At 40.0% G+C, this 27,488-nt stretch overlaps 2 protein-coding genes across 3 annotated transcripts; both read left to right on the top strand.

The window, feature by feature from the left end:
• Window positions 1-880: 880 nt before the first annotated feature.
• Window positions 881-12,009, top strand: LOC134815159 (homeotic protein distal-less-like). Of its 2 annotated transcripts, none has more exons than XM_063823664.1 (8): window positions 881-982; window positions 1,249-1,374; window positions 1,501-1,681; window positions 2,483-2,644; window positions 6,982-7,061; window positions 7,453-7,539; window positions 10,309-10,384; window positions 10,722-12,009. In XM_063823664.1, the coding sequence occupies exons 1-8, from the start codon at window positions 890-892 to the stop codon at window positions 11,156-11,158; spliced, it is 1,242 nt and encodes a 413-aa protein (XP_063679734.1). In that variant the 5' UTR covers window positions 881-889; the 3' UTR covers window positions 11,159-12,009. The 2 variants fall into 2 exon arrangements, with proteins under 2 accessions (XP_063679734.1, XP_063679733.1); XM_063823663.1 differs by having other exon boundaries at window positions 6,976-7,061.
• A 75-nt stretch (window positions 12,010-12,084) lies between these two features.
• Window positions 12,085-26,844, top strand: LOC134815158 (endothelin-converting enzyme 1-like). Its single transcript, XM_063823662.1, has 19 exons — window positions 12,085-12,161; window positions 13,356-13,455; window positions 13,940-14,019; window positions 14,500-14,614; window positions 14,744-14,902; window positions 15,150-15,281; window positions 15,449-15,514; window positions 15,902-16,024; window positions 16,850-16,936; window positions 17,376-17,506; window positions 18,023-18,121; window positions 19,015-19,126; window positions 19,422-19,604; window positions 23,546-23,655; window positions 23,847-24,025; window positions 25,497-25,636; window positions 25,827-25,904; window positions 26,412-26,545; window positions 26,677-26,844. The coding sequence occupies exons 1-19, from the start codon at window positions 12,085-12,087 to the stop codon at window positions 26,777-26,779; spliced, it is 2,208 nt and encodes a 735-aa protein (XP_063679732.1). The 3' UTR covers window positions 26,780-26,844.
• The last annotated feature ends 644 nt before the right edge of the window (window positions 26,845-27,488 follow it).

The following is a 27,488-nucleotide window of genomic DNA, read 5'->3' as shown; positions in this document are numbered from 1 at the left end:
TTTTACGCTAATACTTTACCTATCGATACAGCTGTTTTTTGCCTTTGAACTAAAGTTACTTTTTAGTTTGACATGGTTGAGACTTAAATTTGCTATTTTCCGATAAATTTTAACTGTGCATTTGCGATCAAAAGGTTATAGCCCAACTTCGGCTGGACTAAAATTTAAGATAGAAATATATCCCTATTTTCAATAAAGTATTTACGAAACGTCTAAGTTCTAATGGTAAGGGAATTTCTCCTCTAAAACGTCCGAATAAATAAAGAAGTAAAGAACTTTTCGTTATCTTGGATTCAATAAGAAGTGTACATTGTACGGTGTCTGGAGCATGTCGGACACTCTCTTGAACATACCATACACCGGGTCCATTAGCGGGGAGAATAGTGAGATGTTAAGTGCCCTGAGGGGCAACCACACAACTCCCCCTAATTGAGTCACTAATATCCATATTCATTGCCCAGTACATCCCATAGCTCATTATTCTTGTACACAGGGTTAGTTTTACCAACTTCTCACACACGTACCGTTTGTAAGCTGGGGGAGTAAATAGTAGTCTATATAGTATTTAGTATAATATATTTATTATATACTGTATATAATTCCCTCTGTAACCGTGATCCGTTGTGGGGCAAGAGTAATATATATATATATATATGTATATAGTAAGATATATCATATATTATGTAGTTATATAACATTTACTTGATATGGGTTACTACCTAATATATTAATATACTATTAACTATATAATATGTCCTATATATGATATAGAGTATGGCACTCCTGCCCCTTATATCCGGATGTAAGACTGCATATGACCACGTGACATGCACCAAAGTTACCCACGTGACCCACCAAACTAACCCCAACTCTCAGATCTAGGTACACAATGCAAGCTCCCGACTTTCGTGTAGACAGCTTCCTCATGCCCCCAAGCTGTATGAACGGAACAGACCGACTGTATTCAGAATCTAACAGCGAGGTGAGTTTATTCCCGCCTCCCCCCTTGTTGAGCTGTCATGTTCGCTGTTGAGTTCCAGGCTGAAGTGAGTTTGGGCAGGGAATTGTGTCTTGATTCTGAAGTCACCATTGTGAAACTCACCTTGAAATTTTTATGTCAGTCCGTGAGGGATTTTCAGCCCTCTTTGTTGCGAATTGAACAATTACCCACCCTGAAAATACATTAAATTTCCTCAATTACGACTAGAAACTGTTGTCGGCCACCTTCAACAAGTTCTCCTCCCACAGGACCGATCGTACAGTCCCGGTGTTTCCACCAGCTCCTCTCCGACTTATCACGAACTGAAAAGCTCCTCATTTGATATGAAGTACACTTTTACTCAGCCTTACTATGAAAATGTGGCTCACCAACAGGTAAACCGCTCTTTTGCTCGCCTTAACAATTATTTAAGTAGGGAAGTAGTTTTTATCTTGAAATAATCTTGTTTCCTCCTAAACCTTGTACCCTTCATTCCTGCTAAACCTTGTGCCCTATTTCAGAACCTGTATGCTCACGGTTACGCTCACCTGATTCCACCTCCTAACGTGACGGTGAACAGTTTCACGTCCTCATTGCCTCCAATGCCTCCCTACAGTCCTCAACACCTTCAAAACAACTCAGATACAGGCTCTAACACTTCCCCTAACAAGTCTCCAGATTCAACCGCTTCCGGACGTTCAGGTAATTCATTATTTCTACACTTTGTTTTGTTTGTTTCTTTGTTTTATACTTTCGGTTTATTTCGAGATTCAGTCAAAATAACTCTTTGTTTCCTTTCCTTCCTTCAAGTTTTACCCCACACCAACCCTATACAGTGGGAATGGTAAGTTTGGGCTGATTTTTCCCGGGTAATCTACAGAAAAAACTTGTTGGAAATTTGAGAACATCCCTGTAAATACAATGTAACTGGTAAGCTGTTGCAGACGTGACCATTTCACTGATCACGTGACCATTCCCATCTGATCTGATGGTCTGTCTACTTGCTCGCAGTTAAACGCCACTAAGTGTCTTATTATCTGTTATCTGCAGCTGAAATGTTATGTCCCTTGTTACGTATTACTGTTTGTAACTTTATGATGGACTGAAATCAGCCGGACCCCGGTCTGTTTGCGGTGAAATCCCCCGAAACTTGGTCTGTTAACGGTGAAATTTCTCTGAGAAAGGTCTGGTAGACGTAGAATTCACCGTCAGCTCAGACGACCAACTGCCGTAACTAACTAGTCCGGAAACTAGTCCGGAGTATCGGGTGATGAGGTGGAAATTGTGAAGCTGTTTTGTGGTGGTCTCCAGACAAAGACTAGGGATGTGATCAGGCAGGTTACCTCCTCTGAGGTTCAGTCTTGTGGGAGATACGAGATAGGATCTTTGTGTCTCCGTGGGCTAAGGAGTCACGTTTGAAGAGAGAGAGGCTCATATTACTAACATAACATGTAACTAGTTTTATATAAAGATATAATAGAGACTAACAGAGAACTACCCCAGGTGGTGACAGAAGTAAAACGCCCCCCGATTCCCCCAAGAGCGACGTGTCTGATGGGGGGTACAATGGTGGACCCCGACGTAACAATAACTTCCTCCTCAACTCCGGTCTGGTTAAACACGCTTGGATACCTCCAAGAACCCTTACTAACAAAGGACTAAACAGTGAGTTGGGGTCATTAGTAAACTGTTACTTTCATCCACTTTAAAATGGGAGGAGGGGGACACGTTGTGAAAATTTTCGAGGGGGACACGTTGTGAAAGTTTTCGAGGTTTTGAAATAATGCTCGATACTTCGGAGCGTTTTTGTGGACACCAACAATTTCTTAATCTCTGGAATTGTTATGAACAATGTTTTGAGTTTTGACTTTTGTTTTGACTTTTGTTTTGAGGTTTGTTTTGAGGTTTGTTTTGAGGTTACTACTTACTTATTCTCGGTAAATAGAGGATGAGGTACAATGTTGGCTCTCTGGCTGAATATTGTGATTTGCATAAGGCACTTGACACAATGAGGATGCCTCCCACCGTATCGCTATTGTATTCGTTTTGTGGAATCACGTGACCACTAACCTAAACTCTGGTTGGTTGCCAGGGTTACCACGTGACAAGTACCGACCGTCTAATAGGGCCGGCATGGCAGCTGAGACTCACCTAAACCTCTCTATAAATATTAAAGAGTGGAATGCATTGTCCCGGCCGGAGCATTGTTATGAGCGCAAGTTGCGGCCTGACCAAGGAGGCAGTGGCGATTTATACAGACCCAGTAAAACCAGCACAGAACACCAAACCTTTGTGTAGTATCGTCACGTGATCACCAGGGAATGGTGATGTGAATCGGAAGATAGTTCCTATTGACCTGTACTCGGTCATCTGAGACGGACTGTCAGTCCACTCTGAGTATCCGTCATTAATATTCAATACTTTATAGTACTTTGTGGTACTTTATAGTACTCTGTGGTACTCTAATGTACTCTAAGGTACTCTAGAATACTCAAAGGTATTCTATATTCTAAAGTACCATATACTTTTCTATTATAGTATCTAAAGGTGCCCTCAAGTACTCTCAAGTACTTTATATATAGTATTCTCGAGGTACTGTTAAGTATTCTAAAATATCTCAAGGTACACCCGAGTGCTTTTGAGTTTAAAGAACTGTAAAGTCTGAAGTGATACTTTGAGACGCGATCTTCAGTACCGACATTTCAATAAAACCTACGGGAGGTAAGGTATGATTGAGCAGGTAGTTGGAGATGTGAAGTGGTAGCTGTGGTGGTCGTGACGTGTGTTGCTGACTCTTACACGCCATTATTTGCAACATATTAGGGAAATTGCAGCTGATTATTGGAGATTGGTCAATTAGGTTGACACTGCAATATTCCCTCTGGAGCGAGCGAGTTTGCTCAATATCATGTGACCTGTATAAAATGTCACGTGACCAGTTCAAATACACATGACACACAGTACCCTCTACACTCTGCCCCTCTAACTCCCTTAGGGCCCCAACTCTTTCTCTCGGTTGTCTCAAGTTTCGCTCTCAACTGCAGTCTGAGGGTCATGTGTCATGTGGTCAGAACATCATCTGATTGGTCACGTGGTTAGAAGTGCTATCACGTGGGTTGCCAGGGTGATCACGTGATAACGCTGACGACCTGCACGTGCTCTTGTCATTATGTAATGAGTTGTTGGGCAAATGTTTTAATTATCTGGCGGAGCACGTGCAGTGTATATTATACACGGCGCTCACGGCCACTGGGCCGGCTCACAAAACCAATCATTTAACACAACCAAGAGTAACAACAGTACACAAATAAGAGGTGTAAAATTATCTTTAAAATGCTTTCTCAATTTTCATTAGTAACGTTTTGATTTCTTTTAAAAGGAAAGCTTATTCTGGGTTAAGTTAGAAAACTTGCGGTGTGAATGTAACAATTTGCTCCACAAAGTTGAATGGACAGAAAAATATAAATTTGGTTGCAATTTAAGAAGTATTTCTCCAGCAAAAAACATTTTAACTGGCTGCACGATCTAATGCCCCTGAGGACTACTAACATCACAAGCCCTAATTCATTATTCTCTCTCAACCTGACAAGCATCAACTTTCTGTCCACTCTCCTGTCGGGGCATTCTTAATTAGGTGTCCCTCAGTAACCATGGTAACTGACCCTCAGTAACCATGGTAACTAACCTTCAGTAACCATGGTAACTGACCCTCAGTTGCTAAGGTAACCTTCCCTTGATGATCATTTAGCAGAGATCTTTGGAAAGGGATCTACTGTTTTCCAAAAAATTTCAAAACCTCGCTGTGAAGTATTTCAGACAGGCTTCTTTGTGTTCCTAACGATACACAGTGTCTTTAAAAAACTTATTTATACATCGTCTCCATTCTTCTGTAAGTTCATAGAAATTGTCCAACTGGTGACTTTCAGAATTTTGAAGATCATTCGTCTATTCCTGCTAATTTTTTCGAAACTTTACAATCCCCTTCAACATATGACTCATCTCTTTTACAATCTCCTTCTTTTACTCATCTCTTTTACTCATCTCAATCTACACAATAGTTGTCGAACAACATAGAAAACTTGACACCAGTATATTTGTTCACACTACAATCCTTGAATACACAGTTAGTTGGTGCAATGTAGTGGACGCTAGTGGATGTAGGTATAGAATATGCTCGCATAGCTGCCGCAGCTGTGGTGTAGGTAGCAGCGTTTATCCCTTATAGGGGGTCCTCTTCAATACCACACACTCGCACTGCAGATCATATCAGTGTGTGGGTACTGGAGCTAGTGTCCTGTCTCAGACGCAGTAACTTGGCAACAAAAACCTAGCAACTTACTAAGGGAGATTACTGAGGGGAGGTTACCATGGTTACTGAGGGGAGGTTACCATGGTTACTGAGGGAAGGTTACCATGGTTACTGAGGGGAGGTTACCATGGTTACTGAGGGGAGATTACCATGGTTACTGAGGGGGGTTACCATCGTTGCTGAGGGAGGTTACCATGGTTACTGAGGGGACGTTACCATGGTTACTGAGGGGAGGTTACCATGGTTACTGAGGGAGGTTACCATGGTTACTGAGGGAGGTTACCATGGTTACTGAGGGGAGGTTACCATGGTTACTGAGGGGAGGTTACCATGGTTACTGAGGGGAGGTTACCATGGTTACTGAGGGGAGGTTACCATGGTTACTGAGGGGAGGTTACCATGGTTACTGAGGGGATGTTACCATGGTTACTGAGGGGAAGTTACCATGGTTACTGAGGGGAGGTTACCATGGTTACTGAGGGGGTTACCATGGTTACTGAGGGGAAGTTACCATGGTTACTGAGGGGAGGTTACCATGGTTACTGAGGGGAAGTTACCATGGTTACTGAGGGGAGGTTACCATGGTTACTGAGGGGAAGTTACCATGGTTACTGAGGGGGTTACCATGGTTACTGAGGGGAAGTTACCATGGTTACTGAGGGGAAGTTACCATGGTTACTGAGGGGAGGTTACCATGGTTACTGAGGGGAAGTTACCATGGTTACTGAGGGGGTTACCATGGTTGCTGAGGGGAGGTTACCATGGTTACTGAGGGGAGGTTTCCATGTTTACTGAGGGAAAGATATTGAGGGAAGGTTACCTTGATTACTGAGGAGAGGTTACCATCATGGTTACTGAGGGAAAGGTATTTAGGGAAGATTACCTTGATTACTGAGGAGAGGTTACCATCATGGTTAATGATAGGAGGTTATTGCTTACCATGGTTACTGAGGGGTTTATCGCAGTTACTGAGAGGAGATTACCATGGTAACGAGGGGAAGTTACTATTTACCATGGTAACTGAGGGGAAGTTACTATTTACCATGTTTACTGAGGGAATAGTACCATGGTTACTGAAGGATGGTTATCGTTGTTACAGAGGGGGAGCTACTATCCATGGTTACTGATGGGAATATTGTGCGAGAGAGAGGCTGGCCAAGGCAGGAGGACAATACTCCTTTTGTGAATGTAACAAAGGGATTAATGTTCAGAGCGTTGGTATTACAGTAGCTATTCAGATAAAATCACGTAATGTATTTTTAGTGCACAACTATACTATGACTACTTTATTGTAGTTGTAGAGGCAGGAGGAAAATTTACTGTAGTTGTAGAGGAACTCGTGATTGGTGGTGCTTTCTATATTTAGGGTTCACAATAGTCGCTCGTGGGTATAATAGTGACTATCTTCCAACCCGGAAGGGGTGCGTTAAAAATGTGTTGCCGTGTATTTAAAATATTTGATATCTTTAGTGAAGGGGGCCGGGAGGTCTTGATGTGGTTGATTATGGAACTTAATTTTATGGTGTGATATTTACCCGGTACCTTTTACTGTATCAAAAACTATTGATCTTTAAAATGTTACCAGGTAAATCTTCCAGAAGACACCATAAAATAAATTCCCTTGATCCACCATAAATCAGGACCATCCGGCCCCCTTAAAAGTGTCGTTCAAAGGAATACATTTCAGCTCAAGTGCCACTGTTATCGTTTGAAAAGAAGAAACCAAGAAAACCCCGAACTATTTTCTCAGCAGCCCAACTTAACGAACTAGAGGTAATTTAAATACATTTCCTCAGCAATATTATTAATCAACTGATCGCTATGCGCCACCATTGATGTTACTTAACAGCTCCATGCTTGCCACTTAACGATGCCCCCAATGGCTCTCCAAATGACACCGCTTATTTGATATACCGCCAAATTGGAGTACCGCCAATACAATATTTAAAATCACAAGTGGAGATATTGGCAGCAAGGCTGTCCATGTTATTACCAGTGAAATGGTGCTGATGTGGCAGGATGATAGTTTAGATTGTTCGGTTTTACAATTAAAAAACGCTTTTGAAGCAGAGAGGTCTACTGTGTTTGTAGTTCAACATGTTCCTAAAGCTGCACCCTTACTTCTGAGACTTCTGGCACACTAACCAATGGTCTCCCTTTTCAGGAGAGGTTCAAGTATCAGAAATATCTTAGTACAACAGAGCGAAGTTGTTTAGCCTATAGTCTTGGACTCACTGAAGAGCAAATAAAGGTACGTAACATCTTAACGATAGTTATATTTTAATGATAGTATGTAATATTATAAGAAATATCTCGGGACGCTAAAAATGGTTGTAGGCAACAATATTGGCATACCGGTGGAAAAATAGTACCTGTCGAAATCAATAAATTTAAAAGGAAACTTTGGCGCAGTCTCACTTATTTCTTTATTTGGGTGTGGAAGTCAATGAAGGAAATGCTGTCTTTTTCTGACCAAATTTCTCTCCTGCACTGACAAGGCGATTTGAGTAAATAGACACACATGTTTTTAATTCTTAAATGCATTTCAATGACCACCAATGGATTTCGAATCTAATGTTCTCAAATATAAGCGTTCATGTCACGTTCTTGTCGGTTGAGGTCGCAGTAGTCAATCGGTCCCCAAATTTAAAGAGAACATACGAGAACATCACATCAAATTCCTTAAAATAGTTAATGGATTATGTTCAAATTTGCTTGATTTGTGACCCGTAAATAAAGTTTGCCAATTTATAGCTGGCGGGTGAGATTACTTTTAGACTGATCATAACTGTTTTGACATGTGACATTTAGTTTGCACTCTGCCAATGCCTTATTTGGAGTTGTCAGTACTCTGGCTCCCCCGATGAAATATAAATTACGTCATAAACGGTCAGTTAAGTAACCTGCGCTATGCGGAGGAGGGAGAAGGAGGAGTGAGAGAAGGGGAGGGGGATGGGGGGGATGCCAGTTTATAAGTTTGTACTTTGTAGCAACTCTATAAACTTTTGCACATCTATCACCCACGCGGTGTTGATGGTGACTGGTGAATTTATATTATGGATAAAGCCAATATTTATTTCATTATTAAATGCCGACCTGTCGAGGAAGGTATAATTATAATGTAAAGCTGAGCGTGGTGTTGTCACTACGTTTATGAGGGGGTGTCACTGTATTTAGTGTCAAATATCATCTCCAGACAACCTTCTCTCTCCAATACCATCTCCAGACAACCTTCTCTCAAGTACCATCTCCAGACAACCTTCTCTCTCCAATACCTTCTCCAGACAACCTTCTCTCAAATACCATCTCCAGACAACCTTCTCTCTCCAATACCTTCTCCAGACAACCTTCTCTCAAATACCATCTCCAGACAACCTTCTCTCTCCAAAACCATCTCCAGACAACTTTCTCTCAAGTACCATCTCCAGACAACTTTCTCTCAAATATCATCTCCAGACAACTTTCTCTCTCCAATAACTTCTCCAGACAACCTTCTCTCATATACCATCTCCAGACAACCTTCTCTCTCCAAAACCATCTCCAGACAACTTTCTCTCAAGTACCATCTCCAGTCAATTTTCTCTCAAATATCATCTCCAGACAACCTTTTCTCTCCAATACCATCTCCAGACAACCTTCTCTCAAATACCATCTCCAGACAACCTTTTCTCTCCAATACCATCTCCAGACAACCTTCTCTCAAATACCATCTCCAGACAACTTTCTCTCCAATACCATCTCCAGACGACCTTCTCTCAAATACCATCTCCAGACAACCTTCTCTATCAAATACCATCTCCAGACAACCTTCTCTCAAATACCATCTCCAGACAACCTTCTCTCAAATATCATCTCCAGACAACTTTCTCTCAAGTACCATCTCCAGACAACCTTCCCTCCAATACCATCTCCAGACAACCTTCTCTCAAATACCATCTCCAGACAACCTTCTCTATCAAATACCATCTCCAGACAACCTTCTCTCAAATACCATCTCCAGACAACCTTCTCTCAAATACCATCTCCAGACAACCTTCTCTCAAATACCATCTCCAGACAACTTTCTCTCATATTACCGTAATAATTATTGACAAGCTTAATGAAATTAAAAATGCAGCGTTGTGAAATGAATGCTGGGGCAGTCTATAAGATCCCGGTATATAACATGATAATTATGACGCTAAGGCTTGATGTGTCATATGAGGTGAACAGCAAGATAGTGCAATCAAAGTGGCAATTTTAGCTAACCTGCCTAAACAGCTTGATAGAATGATGTAATGAAGTTGACATGGCTCACCTGGTTATAATGCGTTCAGACAGTCTCGGTACTACATCACATACCTACCTCAACTACACTCCCCCCCCCCCCCCCACCAGCTAATGTTATACGAGCTAAGGTGTTTGTAACCAAGTTTGTGTACCCAGAAAGTTTGTGTACCTGCATCTGGTGCCGGGCAGCTAGCTAGGGATGTGCTACATGTCGGGTAAAGATTTACGATTTTAGTTTTATAGGGGTCTCTCTTTACCTGTTCTTAGTGGTTAGTCAGGACCAGCTGTTACCATGACAGCACGTCTCCTGCACACTCCGGGACAAAGGATCTGAGTGTGACGCATGCACCACCAATCTGGCCTATCTCTCTCTCCCACCTACCCGGCCAATCACACCACTGGAAACACGCCCACGTGACACAAAAAACCAACCAATCAGGACACAGAGCTGCAAATCACGTGATAGTTCACGCAAATCACGTGATATTTCACGCAAATCACGCGATAGTTTACGCAAATCACGTGATAGTTCACGCAAATCACGTGGTGGTTCACGCCAGTACACATTCCCATCACCCTCGCTGCAACTGGCTCTGATACGCCCGGCCTAGCTGTAATAACCTGCGAGGCATATCGGACCGTCATCGTCACGTGGGCTACGTTCTCCCTGACGCCGAGGTCACGTGACAACACACGAATAAGGCATAATCGTACCTAATCCTTCATAAATCTGACGATTTCTTTATTTCAGGTTTGGTTTCAGAATCGTCGAAGCAAATGGAAAAAGGGGGACAGAAAGGAAGGTGAAGATGAGGATCAGGCGTCAGGTTGGTCTTCAGAAAACTGATAGAATATATCTTTACACTTTACACGTAACATTTTTCAATGAGCTGTTGTTTCAGCACTGTTGTAAGAATTGTAGGGGTCCTGTGAGGTCGCATACGTTTCAATAAGGACGATGATGTGATACAAAGTTTTGAATAGAGCTCTACTTTTTTTGAATGGATGCTACAGTTTCACGTCATGTTTATCGGCTGAACATAAGGCTTTATGTACATGATGTAGGTTGCTGGAGATCTAAGACTCTAAGAGATGCTGTAAAACACAAAGAGATATTTGTTTAGTGTCCTAACAAAGCAATGTTAACGTATTATCATCTGACAGGGAGCCCGGAGAGCGGAGATGACCAGAATAACAGCAGTAATTTACATAACCTCCTACCAGTTAGACGACCTGTATCACCCACCACCTCCTCAACACCCTCCTCCTCCTCCTCCTCCCACCCAGTACCTCGCATGACTACCTCATCTTCCAGCCCTCCCATCGTCACCCTAGCAACACACGTACCTCAACAGCCTCAACATCACGTGACGTCACAACACAGCCACGTGACTGGTCACGTGACATCAGCAGCCGCCCACGTGACCGGCGCCCACGTGACCGGCGCCCACGTGACTGCAGGCAGTCCCTTCAAGTGCGAGGAACAGGCTCAGTACAATAGTGTGCCGCAGATGAAGCGTGAGCTGAGAGACTGTTCGCCCCACCATGACCAGCTCCCCGCCAGCAAGAGACAGTGCGAAGATGAGTACCAGGCCAGGTGAACAAACAAACATACTGACATCCGCACTATCGTCACTTCAGAGATATTTGAAAAAGAGAGAGAGAGGAGGAATGACAGAGACAAGAGAGATAAAATGTTTGAATATATTGGATTCTATTTAATTTCTTATTTCTTACTTTCATCTAATTGATGTTAATTTCATGTTGCTTGTTGACTTCACTTTGGTATATTTCATGGCTATTATTCTTGAGACTGATATTATATTTATTTGAAACTGTATTTGATTTAATTTCACGGTGCAAAAGCAATTTGTTTTTTGATTGGAAATCAAATCAAATAGCAAACCGGATTATAATGATGATGAAAAGCTAAATAAATTATACGAACGAATATGTGAATAAACTTTTTTCGATCAGAATGAAGTCTAGTAAAATCCATCCTACTGTTTCATTCGATGGATGAACATATTATTTAAATTTCTCTTTCGATGGATTAAATCAGAGATTAATACTTCTTACCGTGTTCCGATTTTATTAACTCTTTGTTATCCCCCGCTCATGAAACAACTTTTATACATTAGCTCTAGTTGTAAATTATCTTTATTTATTTGTTCGAGATCATATTTATTATAATATATTGCGCTAATAATAATAAATTAATGGTTTAAATAATAATTTTTGACTACACTTAAACTTTTCACTCTTATATCTGGTGTAACTTTACACTTTTATCTCAAAGCAGGGACAGAAAACAAGATGGAGAATTATCCTTATCATTGAACAATGAAAACGTGCTATATATCGAATTACAAGCAAATTTGTTCATCTGATTGTATTCTACCCTTCTTATTGTCATACGAATTTTCCTACAAGTATATCATTTTTAATCGGAGCCCGCGAGTTTCTCTTTGTTTTCCTCAATTGATTGATAATAACTGGTGAATTTGTCGGGACTAATTAAAGGAGGATGTCCTCTCTGAACGATGATGCGGAGATGCATGTCACTGGTAATACCAGATATTCCGTCAACTTCCAGGAGAAAGGGTAACAAATTACTTATTTCATGGTTTCATTTACTCTAGCAACAGGGAATAGTTGATAGGGAATTCATTAAATTAAAATCTTTTAAAAGTCAAAATATTTGTTTAAAGAATTGATAGATCTCAGCAGGAATATCACATAATCGGTTCCAATCATCTAGGTTGTAAGCCGTATTTTATGCTTTTGTGCTTAAACCGATCCCCATCATATCCTATTATAATTGGTACACAAGATATCTAATTAAATTACCAATAGACTAAACCACACAGTCTAACCAGGGGACCTGAGGCCTGAATACAACTTAGTGAGAGGTTGTAAGCACTGTCTTGGACCCGAGCTGACATTGGCATTAGATGGGCATATGCTGTGTAATTACACACCGTAACTATCACATTCAACCGTTTAAGTGCCTTTTAAACTAAAGAGGTGACAAGCCGGTTAATGACATAGGAATGTAACGTTTAGTACGATACCTTTCTGTTAATGTTAAATCTACTTCACTACTTTGCTGGTCAGTATATATATGGTGATGTATATAAGCGGTTCATGGTAGTTGTGTATACTACATAGCTACATACACAACCACGGTGAGGTTATGTGATCCTACGGGGTAGCCCCCGGGCCTTGTGAAACAATGGAGTGTGTCACAAGGCACTTAGGAGGACTACCGTGCAATTGCTGGAATAATTTAACAGCAAAGCTGGAGGGTAAAATAGTCTTATGTAATGAGGCGAGTAGTATCACACACAGAAATGGTGATGGAGTTTAATACGTCAATGCTTCGTTAGCAAAAAAGCACAGCCAAGCAAATACCACCCCAACAAACACCACCCCAACAAACACCACCCCAACAAACACCACCTCAACAAACACCACCTCAAAAAAACACCACCCCAACAAACACCACCCCAGCAAACACCACCCCAACACACACCACCCCAACAAACACCACCTCAACAAACACCACCCCAACAAACACCACCCCAGCAAACACCACCCCAACAAACACCACCCCAGCAAACACCACCCCAACAAACACCACTCCAACAAACACCACCCCAGCAAACACCACCCCAACACACACCACCCCAACAAACACCACCCCAACAAACACCACCTCAACAAACACCACCCCAACAAACACCACCCCAGCAAACACCACCCCATCAAACACCACCCCAACAAACACCACCCCAGGTGGTTGGTGGTTTTAGGAGTGGTGTTTAGTATTGTTCTCAACGTGGCACTGGTCACTACAGTAGTTGTTATATCCCACGACAAATCCAGTCATAGACACGTAAGTTAACACTTTATTGTTATAATTTATTGTTATAAGTTAACACTTTATTGTTATAATGATTTTTACGATTAGTGTTACTATCAAGTATATACAACTATCAGTGCACTCACCGTTTTAAGTAATTCTAACGGCTGATGTCAGAGTTAAAAATATTCGGTTATGCATCATTAATCATATATTGCAGTGTAAATGCTCAAAGTGTTACCCAAAGTGGTCCAATCTCACTTTTTCAGTGATGCTCTGTAGTTGAATTGGAAAATGTTACTTTGAGTTGAATGTTAAAAGGTTCAATATATATGACTGATGATAAATAACTAAATATTTTTAACGCTCTTACTCTCAGCTCATGACATCACTTGTTGAAATTACTTAAAGCGGTTAAATATTTTTACTATTTTTACTATATTAAATATGTTGACTACTTAGTATGGTTTGAATAAGTTGACTATTAAATTGACTATATTGTGTATAACATTAACAGACGTCGTGCGACTCGGCGGCGTGTGTGGAGACAGCGGCAGCGGTGGCAGGAAGCCTGAACAAAACTCATCCGGCATGCAGGTAGACAAAATATTGTTAGCAGTGAGTGTAGATCATGATTGGTGAAAAATAGTGCAGTATAACCCCAATTTACCGCAAACCCCGATTTACCACAAAACCCAATTTACCACGGCCATTTCCTTTCTCCCAAATGCGGGATTCACTTACATAATGTGAACAATGAAAGCCCGATTTATCGCCAACCCGGAACTCCGATTGACTGTGGCCTGTGGGTGTTCCTTTTTCCACAAACTCTGCGGTAAATCGGGGTTTTAGTTTTTACTGTACCTGCTATTAAAGTGCTAAGATAGGAATCCAATAAACTAATAAATGTGTCTAATATTTGTCTCATATTTGTCTATTATAATATTCTATTATATTTCATAATATTTTATAAAGGAAATAAACTAATAAATGTGTCTAAAGGAAATGCAGTATGCTTTGCAAATTCTCATATTATCAATATTTCACTGAACATTTTTATAATTTATTAATACTCAGCGATTTCTACGAATATTCGTGCGGCGGATACAAATTGCACCATAACCTAGAAGATGAAGCTTGGGACTACTCAGTGTGGGAGGAACTTTCAGAAACACACTCAAAACGACTTAGGGTAACATACTTATTAATTATACAATCATATGATTGTTTCTACTGCCGTTTTATAAGTCTAATGTTTAAATAGGAACAGTGATTTGACCCAGTTTTAATTAGCTAATTAGTAATTACCCCCAATTAACAGATGTCAGTGGAAGCAGCTGATAAAACCCAAAAATACGGGGCTGAAGCATCTGCTCTATTTGCTAGCTGTATGGACCTAAAAGCTCTGAACGCTACAAACAGTAAACCTTTACTGGATCTCATTAACAAGGGTGACGAGTTGCAGCTCCCTGCTCTCGTGGTCAGTTCGCGTCTAATTAATTAATTAACAATATAATTAATTAATTAACAGTATAATTAATAGATTTCGTATAGTTTCCTTTATTCTCGAGTACCAAAATTGCTTTTTGGTTAACACAAAATCGCTCTGTATCCCATTTGTCAATGTGAAGACGGATTAGATTTGACAAAGGAACCAATTGGTTGAACGAACTTCCACTCAATTTATTCCAGCCAACCCAATTATACAGCAAGCGTCGTATTTTCAGGGGTCAGCTTGGGATCGAAAGAAATTCCATTTGTCAACTTGGATAAAGACTCTCCATCAAATGGAAATTAACACTCTCTGGACTTTGACAAAAGGACCTAACCCGATAAAGCCTACAGACGTTGCTCTCAAGGTTAACTACAACCCAGATGTACTTTTTAGACTCAATTGCTAGAGAACCATTTATGTGACCATAGCAACCATTACAACTCAGAACCCACCATAAATACGTCCTACTACTTTTACCCTTGACATTTGTGATTAATATGTAAAATTTGGAAAAAGTCTGGTTATTTGCAGATGTTCCCAAGTGGGCTGAACATGTATAGTTGGGACTACACCAGCGACGCTTCCTGGGCAGCCAAGGTAAGTGAATCATGTGGATCTACACTAGAATCACCCAGACTAAGAAGCTAAAAGCTAGGATACTTGTTTCCCAGTCCCAGGTTTCTAGAATCCCTTACCATATCACATAGTGACTTTTTAGTTATAAAATATAAAACCTATGATCCCGCCATCAATATGAGAATTTGAGCAGCCTTAACACACTTTATTATGCTACTTTGTCGTTCATTATATGATGAAAGTTTCAAATCAAATCGAAATAATATCACCATTTTCATGTTATTTCTGCGATATCCACGGAGCTGCATCATTTATGATTGATATTATAATTAAGATCCCTCTAAAACCTTACCTAAAGTAATATTATCACTCCAACCCTTTCTGTAACTGTCTCTTACCCCCTAAAAGCGACGAGAAGAGTACAAAACGAGGATGACCACGTACATTAAGAACCTGGGTGTCACTACTAACGAGACAGCTATCAGGATTGACGTGGATGATGTCTTCCAGTTTGAAGTGGAACTAGCTAAGGTAACTATAGTGTGCCGATTTAGAATGCGCGGTTTTAAAAAAAGTAAAAAAAATGTAAATAAAGATACATCCAATCATTACCGGATCACCACTTTGAATCGATTGTGCGGCCAATACTTTTGTAAAATACGTTCAAAGTTTTTAGCGTTTCGGGTGGAAATACCGTAAGGCACTTATAATTAATATCAGAGATCTCAACCGCCAATTCCAAATACCTAGTTGTTACTATGATAATATTTTATTTTCTAACAAATTGTCTCATTTCATTCAAAGTTTCTCCTGCAGTAGGTTTAAAATTAATATTCACTAAACAAAATTGATAATTCTGCCTGAAATTTGACCTGACTCTCACCTACCATGCAAACTAGTACCTCATTTGTAAGAATATATACAGGCAGCCGACAGTTGCACGTCACTATAAGATAAGTCTGTGGTATGTAGAAAAGTGGCAGGCGAAACTAATGCCGGGCAACTGGAATATTATCATGTGATAGGACCAGATAACGATACGATAACAGTTGACCTTCAGGGAATGGTCTGTCTTGCGTGTTAATGTAAGCGGTGAGTTGTATGGAAACATGGGGGAATTGGTGATAATACATCTGATGAGTGTGGTGTGAAATGGGTGAGTTGTATAGAAACGGAGATGGTGAATTTAGCATGTGAGATGAAAGATGAGTGACGTGTAGATGATGAGAAGTGAGAACAGTGTTAGTCGCAACTCCGAGTTATAAGCTTAATGTGTGATTGGTAATGTGAGTACTGGTTGATGACGATTGTTACATGTGTGTTAGTTGTATTAAATAACACATGTTTCATTACCAGATAACACCGGATTGGAGGAATGATATCTACGAGCCTAAACTACTAAAACTAAAGAAACTCTACAGAGACTACCTGCCTGTTACCAAGGTTACATCTTGAGAGATAAATTTTTATTTTGTTACAGTAATTTTGATCATTTTATCTTTACCAGTTTCTTTGATCAGCTTTTAAACCTATAAATGTTCAAATAATTCGTAATATTTCTCTGACAAGTTATTGCGATAACTCCTATATTTTATTTTCTCGGAGCATAATATGTAATATCTAAAGGTTGTGGATGTGCATTTCATGATTTACCAATATTAGATATCTTATTTATTGGTTTGTTGCCAGAGAAATAAACTCCAAAGTGGTCAGTTTAAAGATGTCACGTATACCTTAAGACTTTAAGATTGCATTTGCGTCAGAAACGCAGCTGAGTTAAACATCAGGCAAGGAGAGGGTTTGTTACCCCGAAAAGTTGACGTTATAACTGTATATAAATATAACTATTTAAATCATATACCTCTCTAATATTGCTGATCAGGTCAATTGGAAGGATTATATCACTGCCATGTATCCGGAGAAGCTGGCTCCAGCCGAGTACGAGCCTATATTCATTGAGGAAGCTCAATACTTTCAAAATCTGTCCAAACTTATCTCCCATACTCAAGACAGGTACCATTATAAACTAATAGATAAACTAATATAATGTTAACTAATTGATTAACTAATTAATAAACTAATTAATAAACTAATAGATAAACTAATATAATGTTAACTAATTGATTAACTAATTAATAAACTAATATAATGTTAACTAATTGATTAACTAATTAATAAACTAATAGATAAACTAATATAATGTTAACTAATTAATTAACTAATTAATAAACTAATTAATAAATTAAATATATAAACTAATAGATAAACTAATATAATGTTAACTAATTGATTAACTAATTAATAAACTAATTAATAAATTAAATATATAAACTAATAGATAAACTAATATAATGTTAACTAATTGATTAACTAATTAATAAACTAATTAATAAATTAAATATATAAACTAAAACTCTACAGTATATCATGGATGTGATGGTTATAATTTGATCCGGACTACTTTTATAAGCTAATCATATAATGATAAGTATGACCTATACTAATATCCTTTATAATTTACGTTTTCAGGACGCTAGCGAACTACATGGGTATGAGTCTACTGTATAATCTAGCAGACCACCTACCTGAACATATCAGTGGACAAATAAGCGCTCACAAACGATGGGAGTAAGTTACCAAGGGGTAGAATGGGGTGTTTTATAGGTGGTTATAGGTGACGTGGGTGACATAACTAGGTGGTATAGTTGTTGTATACACTGTACTGAGCAGGTTAGATACTGTTCAATTAGTCAATTGAAAAGAGGCACTATAAACCCTAGGTCGCTAGAAAGCAAAACAATAATTGGCTGTTTAAGCCTTAAAGATTAGATTGGCCGAGGCGAATACATTGATTAGCCGTTGATAAGCCGAGGCGAATACGTTAAATCTTAGACAAGTTAAAAACGAGGGGTTGAGAAAACCGACAAGGAAACTGCTTGCTAGATGGGAGATCTAGAGAATAAACTGAGAGAAATGGAATATTATATAAAACCTTGGTGCCACTTGGTGAAGCCACAGTATCTAATCCTACTATCTATACTAAATAAAGGATGATTGTGATTAGCCCAATATGACTGCTAGTTCATGCAGTCATATCCACCCCACAATCTGCAGCATAATTGCTCGACCGGGCCCTACTGGTGCTACAGTCATTATTACTTTATTAACATGCATATGCAAAATGCATGTAGGCAGTGTTTATGTCTGCATGCTAAATAATTATAATGCCTGGGTTTCGTAAGTTTCAATATATTGACTTGTTGACTTCTTCCTGGTCAGATTGCATTGATATTAAAATTTGCTTTGTCGTTAAAGTGCTTTTTTAAAACAAACTTCTGCACAGGGGTATGGGGTGAATTATTGAACTTTTGAATATTGTTATTGTGGTAACTGCTACTTTGGTGACTGTAACCCTGGTGACTGTAACATTGATGACTGTAACCCCAGTTACGGTTACTACCCTGGTGGCAGACGACAGTTACCTTAGTAAATACCCAACCCTTAACACGTGTTACTCTCAGTTACGACTCGTCACCACTATACTACCAATGTGCCACCGTAACAGAGAAGCTGATGCCTTGGGCTACTGCTCGAACCATGCTCGATAGAGGGCTCATTGCTGACAAAACCGCGGTAATTTCATTTGAGTTTACCGAGAGGTTGAGTTTTTAGTAAATAACTTAAGTGTTGTTGTTTTAACAGATACCCACTCCAGGTAGTTATGTTTAAAATTCTTATTAGCGGTGTTTTGATTTCCTGTTTGAGGACGATTGTTTTCGACGAGCCTACGTGACTTTATTTTTAGTTTATGTCATTGCGGTTAGTTCATATTAATGTCGCCGGACAAACAGTAAGATACCGTTACAGTTGCCATAGCAACTGTCTTATGACCATAAAACATTACAATTGTTGTAAATTCTCACTTCAGGCAAAAGTGATATTTGAAAACATTAAGACGGAGCTGATTGGATCAATAGATGCCCTGTCAGACACCCTCTCAGCGCCCTTTTCTAAACAGCTGAAAGACAGAGTAACCCACCTTCATGAGAAGATAGGGTATCCTGATTGGGTGCTCAACCAGACACAAGTCAATCTGTACTATAACACAATGGTTTGCGTTTATAACAAACGTTACTATTTTTATTGGTAGTAATCTAATTAGAATACAATAGTTCTAGATATTGTAATATTTTATTGGCTGTCTGAAATCTTTAAATATCAATATAAAGATTTTATTAGTTTTAAGATGAATGGTACATAATGACATAATGTAATGACATGATGCCCTAAAGTCATTAATGCGCGATTCATGAGCTCAGCCATGTTGTCAACAATATTATCCATTTTCTATATATATGGACACGTTCATTTGAGTTTGAGGATATTGGTAAACAAAAATAATAGCGTTTTTGACGATAGTGGCTTAATTTTGACATCTATTAACCTAGCACGTTCAGAAGTTCTGAACATTAGCCGCGTAACCCATACTCCCATATGCACTGCTCAGAAAGAAAATCTATTGTTGTTAGGCACTATAATGGTTCAAATGTCACATTTTGTGTGACTTAGTTAACTGCAGTTGTCTAATTATCATTCCTTGGTCTGGAACATAGTAGATTAGGTCAATCTAACAATTATGATACAACATTGGTTAAAGGGCACGGATCGAACGGTTACAAGGCAATATTTAGGTAACTTTGTCACACTCAGAATACCATACCTCTATTCTACTGTGAGGTGTCCTCAAAACCCTTTTTACTCATTATTTGATGGTTGATCTACCAAGTACGGAGTACCAATCATAGCCTTAAAATATGTTGCTTTGAATAGTAAGCTAATACAGGCACTTGGTTATTGGGAAATGAGGTTAATTCTGTCACAATATATGGAATTTAAAATTTTGGGCGAATTATTTATATCTGATTTTGGTTTGAAAGACGGGAAAACTTTACATGATGACAATGTAGTTGATGCAAGTTAAGATCAGTTGATGTTTACATTGTCACAAAAAATTAAACGAAATCGTAAATAGGTTAAAAACAATGATTATATAATGAAATAGTCTCTTATAATAAGTAATAACTCTTATAATAACTGATGTGACAAAGTAAACATGTCTTGCCCCTATTTTGAAGATCTATATATTCTATAACTCTATTAGAATTTAACATTCTTTCAGAAAAAATTGGTAGAATATTGTCCAGAACATCAGAGCTCAAGTTTAACAATTTTGGGTTAAATTTGTCAAAGTCACTAAAAATGTGACAAAATTAACTTTTCCTGCCCCAACAATTTCAAGATAGTGTGTAAAAATTAGCATAGGCTGCCTTATTACCTTAAATAGAGTAAAGATACAGTTAAACTGCGAAGGCACAACACCAAACCAACCATACTCTATCTCCCAAAAACAACCTTCTCCTGGTCAGCCATGTCCCTCATCCTGCACTTGACCCCCGCAGAGGTCACAAGCCCATCGGAGCACAAATGAGCGAGAAACGGGGAAGCCTTAGCTACCGGGCTAAGGACTGCATCACTAGCAGCGAAATACGGATATACCCTCCCTTTTACATGCGTTCAACCGGCACCCGAACCACACGCTGTTTCTTAGACATAACTTTCCACTTACATCCGTGTCTTCTCGCATCAACTGGCATCGGCAAGTGGCGACACTGTGTAGACTCAACCCTGAGCTTGATCAGAATCTTCAGTTACAAACCTGACACCGTTTCGGGGCTTTCATTGCGATACGGTTTTCTGTCAGGTGCCCCAGCAGTCTCTCTTGGACCACCATCTGATCTGACAATCACCCGAGGATACCTGCTAGAGCTCGCAATTTACGACGAGTTAGCTTATGGCACCTCTGGCTGTTAGGTGAAGTCATAAAGCTCAAACAGCTCTCATCTCCCACTCTTTTTTCCTAGACAGCAGATAAATCCATCTTGAACAATGGGCTGCATCCTTCCCACAATCTCTGACCAACTTCTTGAGGGCTCTCCCAGTCAGACCAATCTTCCTTGATGCACACTCCAAACTTGCTGCGACCACACCTCTAGCACCAACCTCAACAGCAAAGCTGAAACATGACCACCCATTAGCTTGTATTTCCGCTTGTAGACTGTTATACCGATCAAGCTTCAGCTCATGGGATGCAGCTATTCTCTCTTCCGACGGTACTGTAAGCTCCCACCAGATTACTCTCTTGGAAGCTTTCGAGAAAAGAACCAAATCTGGTCTTAATCTGGTCGTTGCTATATCCGACGGGAATTTCAGCTGCTCATCCAGGTCTGCTAATACTATCCAATCAGTGACCCCACTCAAAATCCCAAACTCACTGACTTTCGACCTCTTCACCTCCTTAAACCTCCCTCCTGCTGGAACAAACTCAATGGCTTTCCGAGTGACACAAGAGCTCTTCCTCTTGTTGACTCTCCGCTCACAATGGAATTTCACTTGGTCTGCTATTTGTTTAAGCACCTTATCGTGGCGCCATCGGTATCTCCCTTGACTTAGTGCCACAGGACAACCAGCCAGAATATGCGGCACAGTTCCCAACTTGTCACCACACAGCTGGTTGGTAGAATATTGTCCAGAACATCAGAGCTCGAGTTTAACAATTTCAGGTTAAATTTGTCAAAGTCACTAAAAATGTGACAAAATTAACTTTTCCTGCCCCAACAATTTCAAGACAGTATGTAAAAATTAGCATAGGCTGCTTTATTACCTAAAGAAATCAATCCGAACTACAAAAAAATATATTTTAATGTGATGACGATTACCTAACTCTAATATTAACTGATGTGACAAAGTAAACATGTCTTGCCCCTATTTTGAAGATCTATAACTGTATTAGAATTCAACATTCTTTCAGAAACGATTGTTAGAATGTTGTCCAGAACATCAGAGCTCAAGTTTAACAATTTTAGATTAATTTGTCAAAGACACTGAACATGTGACAAAATTAACTTTTCCTGCCCCAACAATATCAAGATAGTGTGTTAAAATTGGCATAGGAATTAGGATGCTTTATTGCCTATATTTATTGATCCATACTACGAAAAAGATCGGTTAATCTGATAACGATTACCTAACTCTTATAATAACTGATGTGACAAAGTAAACATGTCTTGCCCCTATTTTGAAGAACTATACCTCTATTAGAATACTATGTAATTTTATCATCAAAAAAATGTCGATAAACTAGTTATTTTGCCAGCAAGGAGCTGACAGAGTTATGATAATTTTTTTGTGACGAAATTACCCTATTTTTGACCATGTTGTGGTAGATTAATTGTGACACTGTTAACATATTACCACACGTTAATGATTTATGTGACTGGTGCATGGTACTAGCAGTGTTGTTTGATCCATAGTACGTAATACAAAGGGTTTAAGCTGGTATATCATTATTTGTTCAATTTCACACATGTTCAGATATCATCAAGATTATGTGACAAAGTAAACTTGTCTGTGCCTTCTGTGTTTTAATTCCTTGCGACTATATGATATAATAACAATTCCTAGCACTTCCAGGCCATTAACTAAACCTACACTACTCAGCATTGCTTATCAGGGTTCCCTAAACATTGTTCACATATTTTCTTAAATGTGTGACAGAGTAAACCTGAGTGCACCATCTAACGAAAAAAGTCGTCAAATATGTAGGTAATGGTCATATGTACACATCCAATCAACTGGACACTCAAAATTTTGGTCAAAAACGGCAGCAAGGGGTCCATATTTACTCTGTCACATGTTTATAGTGTGACAATGTAACCATTTCCGTGCCGGCCGTATTTAAGCGATATCTTATCACCTGATTAAGATATCGTTATGTGACAAAGTTAGCCTAGAGGATGAGACGATTATCCTAACCATCAAGGGTTTGTGTAATTTCATAGTGTGACAAAGTCAACTACACTGTGCCTTTTAATAGGGTCACTTATATTTACCAATATCCTCAAACTCAAATGAACGTGTCCATATATATTATTTGATAAGATTGTGATTATTCTAACTCTACTTCACAGCAGATAATTTAAATAATCTCACCAGGAGTTTAGTCTGGATCCCACACAGTATCTACAGAACGTGATGCACATGGCCAAGTTTAGAAAGACAGCTTTATTAATGTCTTACGAGGAAACACTGACCGGAGGAGAAGGGTAAGAACTGGTTTAGGTTCACATATTATCATGTATCCATCCGAAAAAGAGACTGCTAAAAACTCGTCGTTTAGTTAGAGATTCGTCAAAACGAAAATTTCACGGGATTCGGCTAAAATACAAATGGTTAGAATCTGATTTATAGCTTATAATAATTAACCACTGCTGTTAAGCTAACTATCCATCTCCAGATGGGACACCTATATGGGTGACACCACAGGGTCCTATTATCTACACGGTAACGACGTGCACATACCCCTCTACTACTTGTTCGCTCCTGTTTACTCACACGACATGCCCGACTCTTTCAACTACGGAGGGATGGGAGCCTGGGTCGGATACTACATGGTCTATGCTCTTGAAGACGATTGTAAGTTAGTGTTACCGATAGGACTTTTACCCTGATGACCGTTACCGTGGTGACTGTTACCGTGGTGACTGTTACCGAGATGACCGTTACCGAGATGACCGTTACCGTGGTGACTGTTACCGTGGTGACTGTTACCCTGATGACCGTTACCGATATGACCGTTACCGTGGTGACTGTTACCGAGATGACCGTTACCATGGTGACTGTTACCGTGGTGACTGTTACCGAGATGACCGTTACCGTGGTGACTGTTACCGTGGTGACTGTTACCGTGGTGACTGTTACCGTGGTGACTGTTACCCTGATGACCGTTACCGAGATGACCGTTACCGTGGTGACTGTTACCGTGGTGACTGTTACCCTGATGACCGTTACCGAGATGACCGTTACCGTGGTGACTGTTACCGAGATGACCGTTACCGTGGTGACTGTTACCGTGGTGACTTTTACCCTGATGACCGCTACCGAGATGACCGTTACTGTGGTGACTGTTACCGTGGTGACTGTTACCGTGGTGACCGTTATCGTGGTGTCTTTTACCCTGATGACCGTTACCGAGATGACCGTTACCGTGGTGACTGTTACCGTGGTGACTGTTACCCTGATGACCGTTACCGATAGGACCGTTACCGAGATGACCGTTACCGAGATGACCGTTACCGAGATGACCGTTACCGTGGTGACTGTTACCGTGGTGACCGTTACCGTGGTGACTGTTACCGTGGTGACTGTTACCGAGATGGCCGTTACCGTGGTGACTGTTACCGTGGTGACCGTTACCGTGGTGACCATTATCGTGGTGACTGTTACTGTAGTGACTGTTACCGTGGTGACTGTTACCGTGGTGACTGTTACCGTGGTGACCGTTACCGAGATGACCGTTACCGTGGTGACTGTTACCGTGGTGACTGTTAACGTGTTTACTCTTGAGGACGATGGCACGTTCATTGTTCTTAAGACGTACTAGTTAATACTAATCTAATGTCTAACACAGCTTTATCATTCACATTTCAGATAGACCAACATTTTTTGTTACAATTCGTGTTCAATTCCAGTTATATTGACACATAATTAGCAAATAATATGAAGCAATTTCCAGTTCGACCTTGCACCTATTCCACGACGTAGATCTTAATTAGGACGGCTAAGTACATAATATGATCTCTCAACAATTGTCGTGATTAAGCGTGCAACTTGTCAACAGCAAGCTCCAAGATTCAATCTTCTTCATTTTGACATTCTTAATCTTGCCAGCGAATCTCTTGATTAAACTTAAAAGACTATTATCCAATATTTCCTAGAATTCAATGTGATCTTGACCAGGGTAGAACTAGAAGTAGAGAAATGAGCCAACAAAGGCTATGATCAGAATGACTAGCGTCGTGGGTGTCAGTGTTACTACTGGACAGTTCCAAGTATGATGCTATCAAAGCTGTTCACCAGATATTTAAATAACCAGCTAACCCTCCAGGGAGGACGTATACTGATGACAAGGGTAACATATTACCAACCAACGCAACAGAGGCAGATATAGCAGCTTACAAACTAGCTAAAGGGTGTAACGATTACATTGCTAATGTTACTTACTTGCCCCCGGGGGAACCTGAACCGGTATGTACATGTAAATTAAGCACTTTGGAGATAGGGTACAAACTAGAGCTGGTTTGCAGGAAGTTTGCACGGTAGTCCTAGTGAAGCCCAACATTCCCACTTTAACACAAAACTGCAAGTCATTATTTAAATTAGATGCATACGTACAACTTGCTATTAGAATCTGCATCAGTAGAACTTGCTATTTCAGATACCGTTGAGTGTGGGATGGAACAGTGGTGTGGAGTATCAGCACAACGACATTATCGCTACCAGGGCCTCTTACAAGGTAACATATCACGTGATAACAGCTTTTGTTTTCTGTCACATTAATTAAGAGGTAAAATAAAATTGTTCTCGAACGTTTCTTTACTTTATTAAACAAATCCGGAAATCTTGAGAAATTACCAGTGTTTTAACTTTCTGAGATATTTAATGTGTGAAATATTTCGCGTACTTAACAGGCCCCTACAATCCAATCGTTTGTCGTATCACTTATATGTTTTAAATATTCCCCTCCAGGATTAAGAATTTGGTTCAATTTTCCTCGGAAATTCAACAAACTGCGGCTTTTAACAATGGCCAAAGAATATTGGAGCGCAAATCACACGGTGTTGCCCACTTAAGCGTGAAACACATTCCACGGGCCAAGAATTTGATTGTACAAAGCTTATTCTGTCGAAATGTTCACACGAGAAGAAAAATATAGAGCAGCATAAGCATTTAGCTAGGGGTCCAACTTAATAAATAGCAAAATTTAAATGAGTCTCAGAAATCTAACAAACACTAAAACCAGGCGTTCAAAAGGAACATGAGGGGCAGTCAGTCCGCTCCGGGACTACCTGATAGTAGTGACCGTGTCTTCTATCTGGCAGTCGGCCAGTTCTACTGCTCCGCCAAATACGATCATCACAGCTACTACCACAAACTGTAAGTTTGGTCCTTATTAGATTTATTATCACCATTTATTGTTCCAAACTGAATATAATTCACCATTATGAGAGTGTAGTTCCGAACATAAAACAGCAAACAAGTTTTATTTTTGTTCACTCCCCTACCAGGTTGAACGCGGTAGCTGCATCAAGTGCTGAGTTCACTAAAGCGTTTGGTTGCCAAGCAACAGATCTGCTTTACAACTCAGGAGAGACCACGTGTTATCTCTGAGATACAATGTGTTATCTCTGAGAGAAGGAAGAGGAGTTCAGACGACCTTCACATCAAGATGCGTTATTATAACTGAGTGGAGTTGGGTTTAAAACATATAAGAGATACGATGATTTAACTTGTAGAAGCTTTCAATAAACATGTGTTAATCGTCGTCAGCTGAATGTGATGTGGTGGACAATGCTTATATGTGATTGAGTGGTGTCAGGGATGGAGGGTGGGGGAGGTGTGGGTGGGAAAGTGAAAAATTACAGTACAATGTCAATAAAAATTTAGTCTTTTGTTGAGGCTGAGAAGGAAATGCCAGATGGTCTGGACTTTAAGGATTTGGCAATTTTAGGAAGAATGGGGTCCCAGAGGGAACTACATTTGGGTGCGCGGTCTGTTCTGTTCATAGCTGGTTGTCGTATTTGTATAGCTGCGTGTTCTGTGAGGTCAAGTTGGGAGCGTGAGGTGAGGGATTTGAGGACTTCGATGTTGTTCCAGGAGATGGTGTGGCCGGTGGTCAGGGCATGATGTGCAGGGGCTGATTTGATTCTGTCTGTGGATTCGTCGATGGCGTTGTTGAGTCTGTAACATCGTTCGTGTTCTTTCATGCGGTGGACCAAGGGTCTGTAGGTCTGTCCGGCGTATTTGGAGGGGCACTGTGAGCATTATTATAGTTTATATCCGGACATTTCAGCCTGTTGCTAGATTCCGGTTCGAGTTT

The sequence above is a fragment of the Bolinopsis microptera genome, chromosome 5 (genome assembly GCF_026151205.1).
Source record: "Bolinopsis microptera isolate Bmic1 chromosome 5, MBARI_Bmic_1.0, whole genome shotgun sequence".
NCBI classification, from domain to species: Eukaryota; Metazoa; Ctenophora; class Tentaculata; order Lobata; family Bolinopsidae; genus Bolinopsis; species Bolinopsis microptera.
The sequence above is the reverse complement of the archived record's forward strand: the minus strand, read 5'-3'. Positions and strand labels throughout refer to the sequence as shown.

Bases quoted from the DNA above. Each gene is read 5' to 3' on its own strand.
- LOC134815159 (XM_063823663.1), top strand. From the start codon at position 890: ATGCAAGCTCCCGACTTTCGTGTAGACAGCTTCCTCATGCCCCCAAGC. The intron at 983-1,248 runs GTGAGTTTATTC...CTCCTCCCACAG, and splicing joins ATTCAGAATCTAACAGCGAG to GACCGATCGTACAGTCCCGG. The intron at 7,062-7,452 runs GTAATTTAAATA...CTCCCTTTTCAG, and splicing joins CCCAACTTAACGAACTAGAG to GAGAGGTTCAAGTATCAGAA.
- LOC134815158 (XM_063823662.1), top strand. From the start codon at position 12,085: ATGTCCTCTCTGAACGATGATGCGGAGATGCATGTCACTGGTAATACC. The intron at 12,162-13,355 runs GTAACAAATTAC...ACACCACCCCAG, and splicing joins GTCAACTTCCAGGAGAAAGG to GTGGTTGGTGGTTTTAGGAG. The intron at 15,515-15,901 runs GTAAGTGAATCA...ACCCCCTAAAAG, and splicing joins ACGCTTCCTGGGCAGCCAAG to CGACGAGAAGAGTACAAAAC.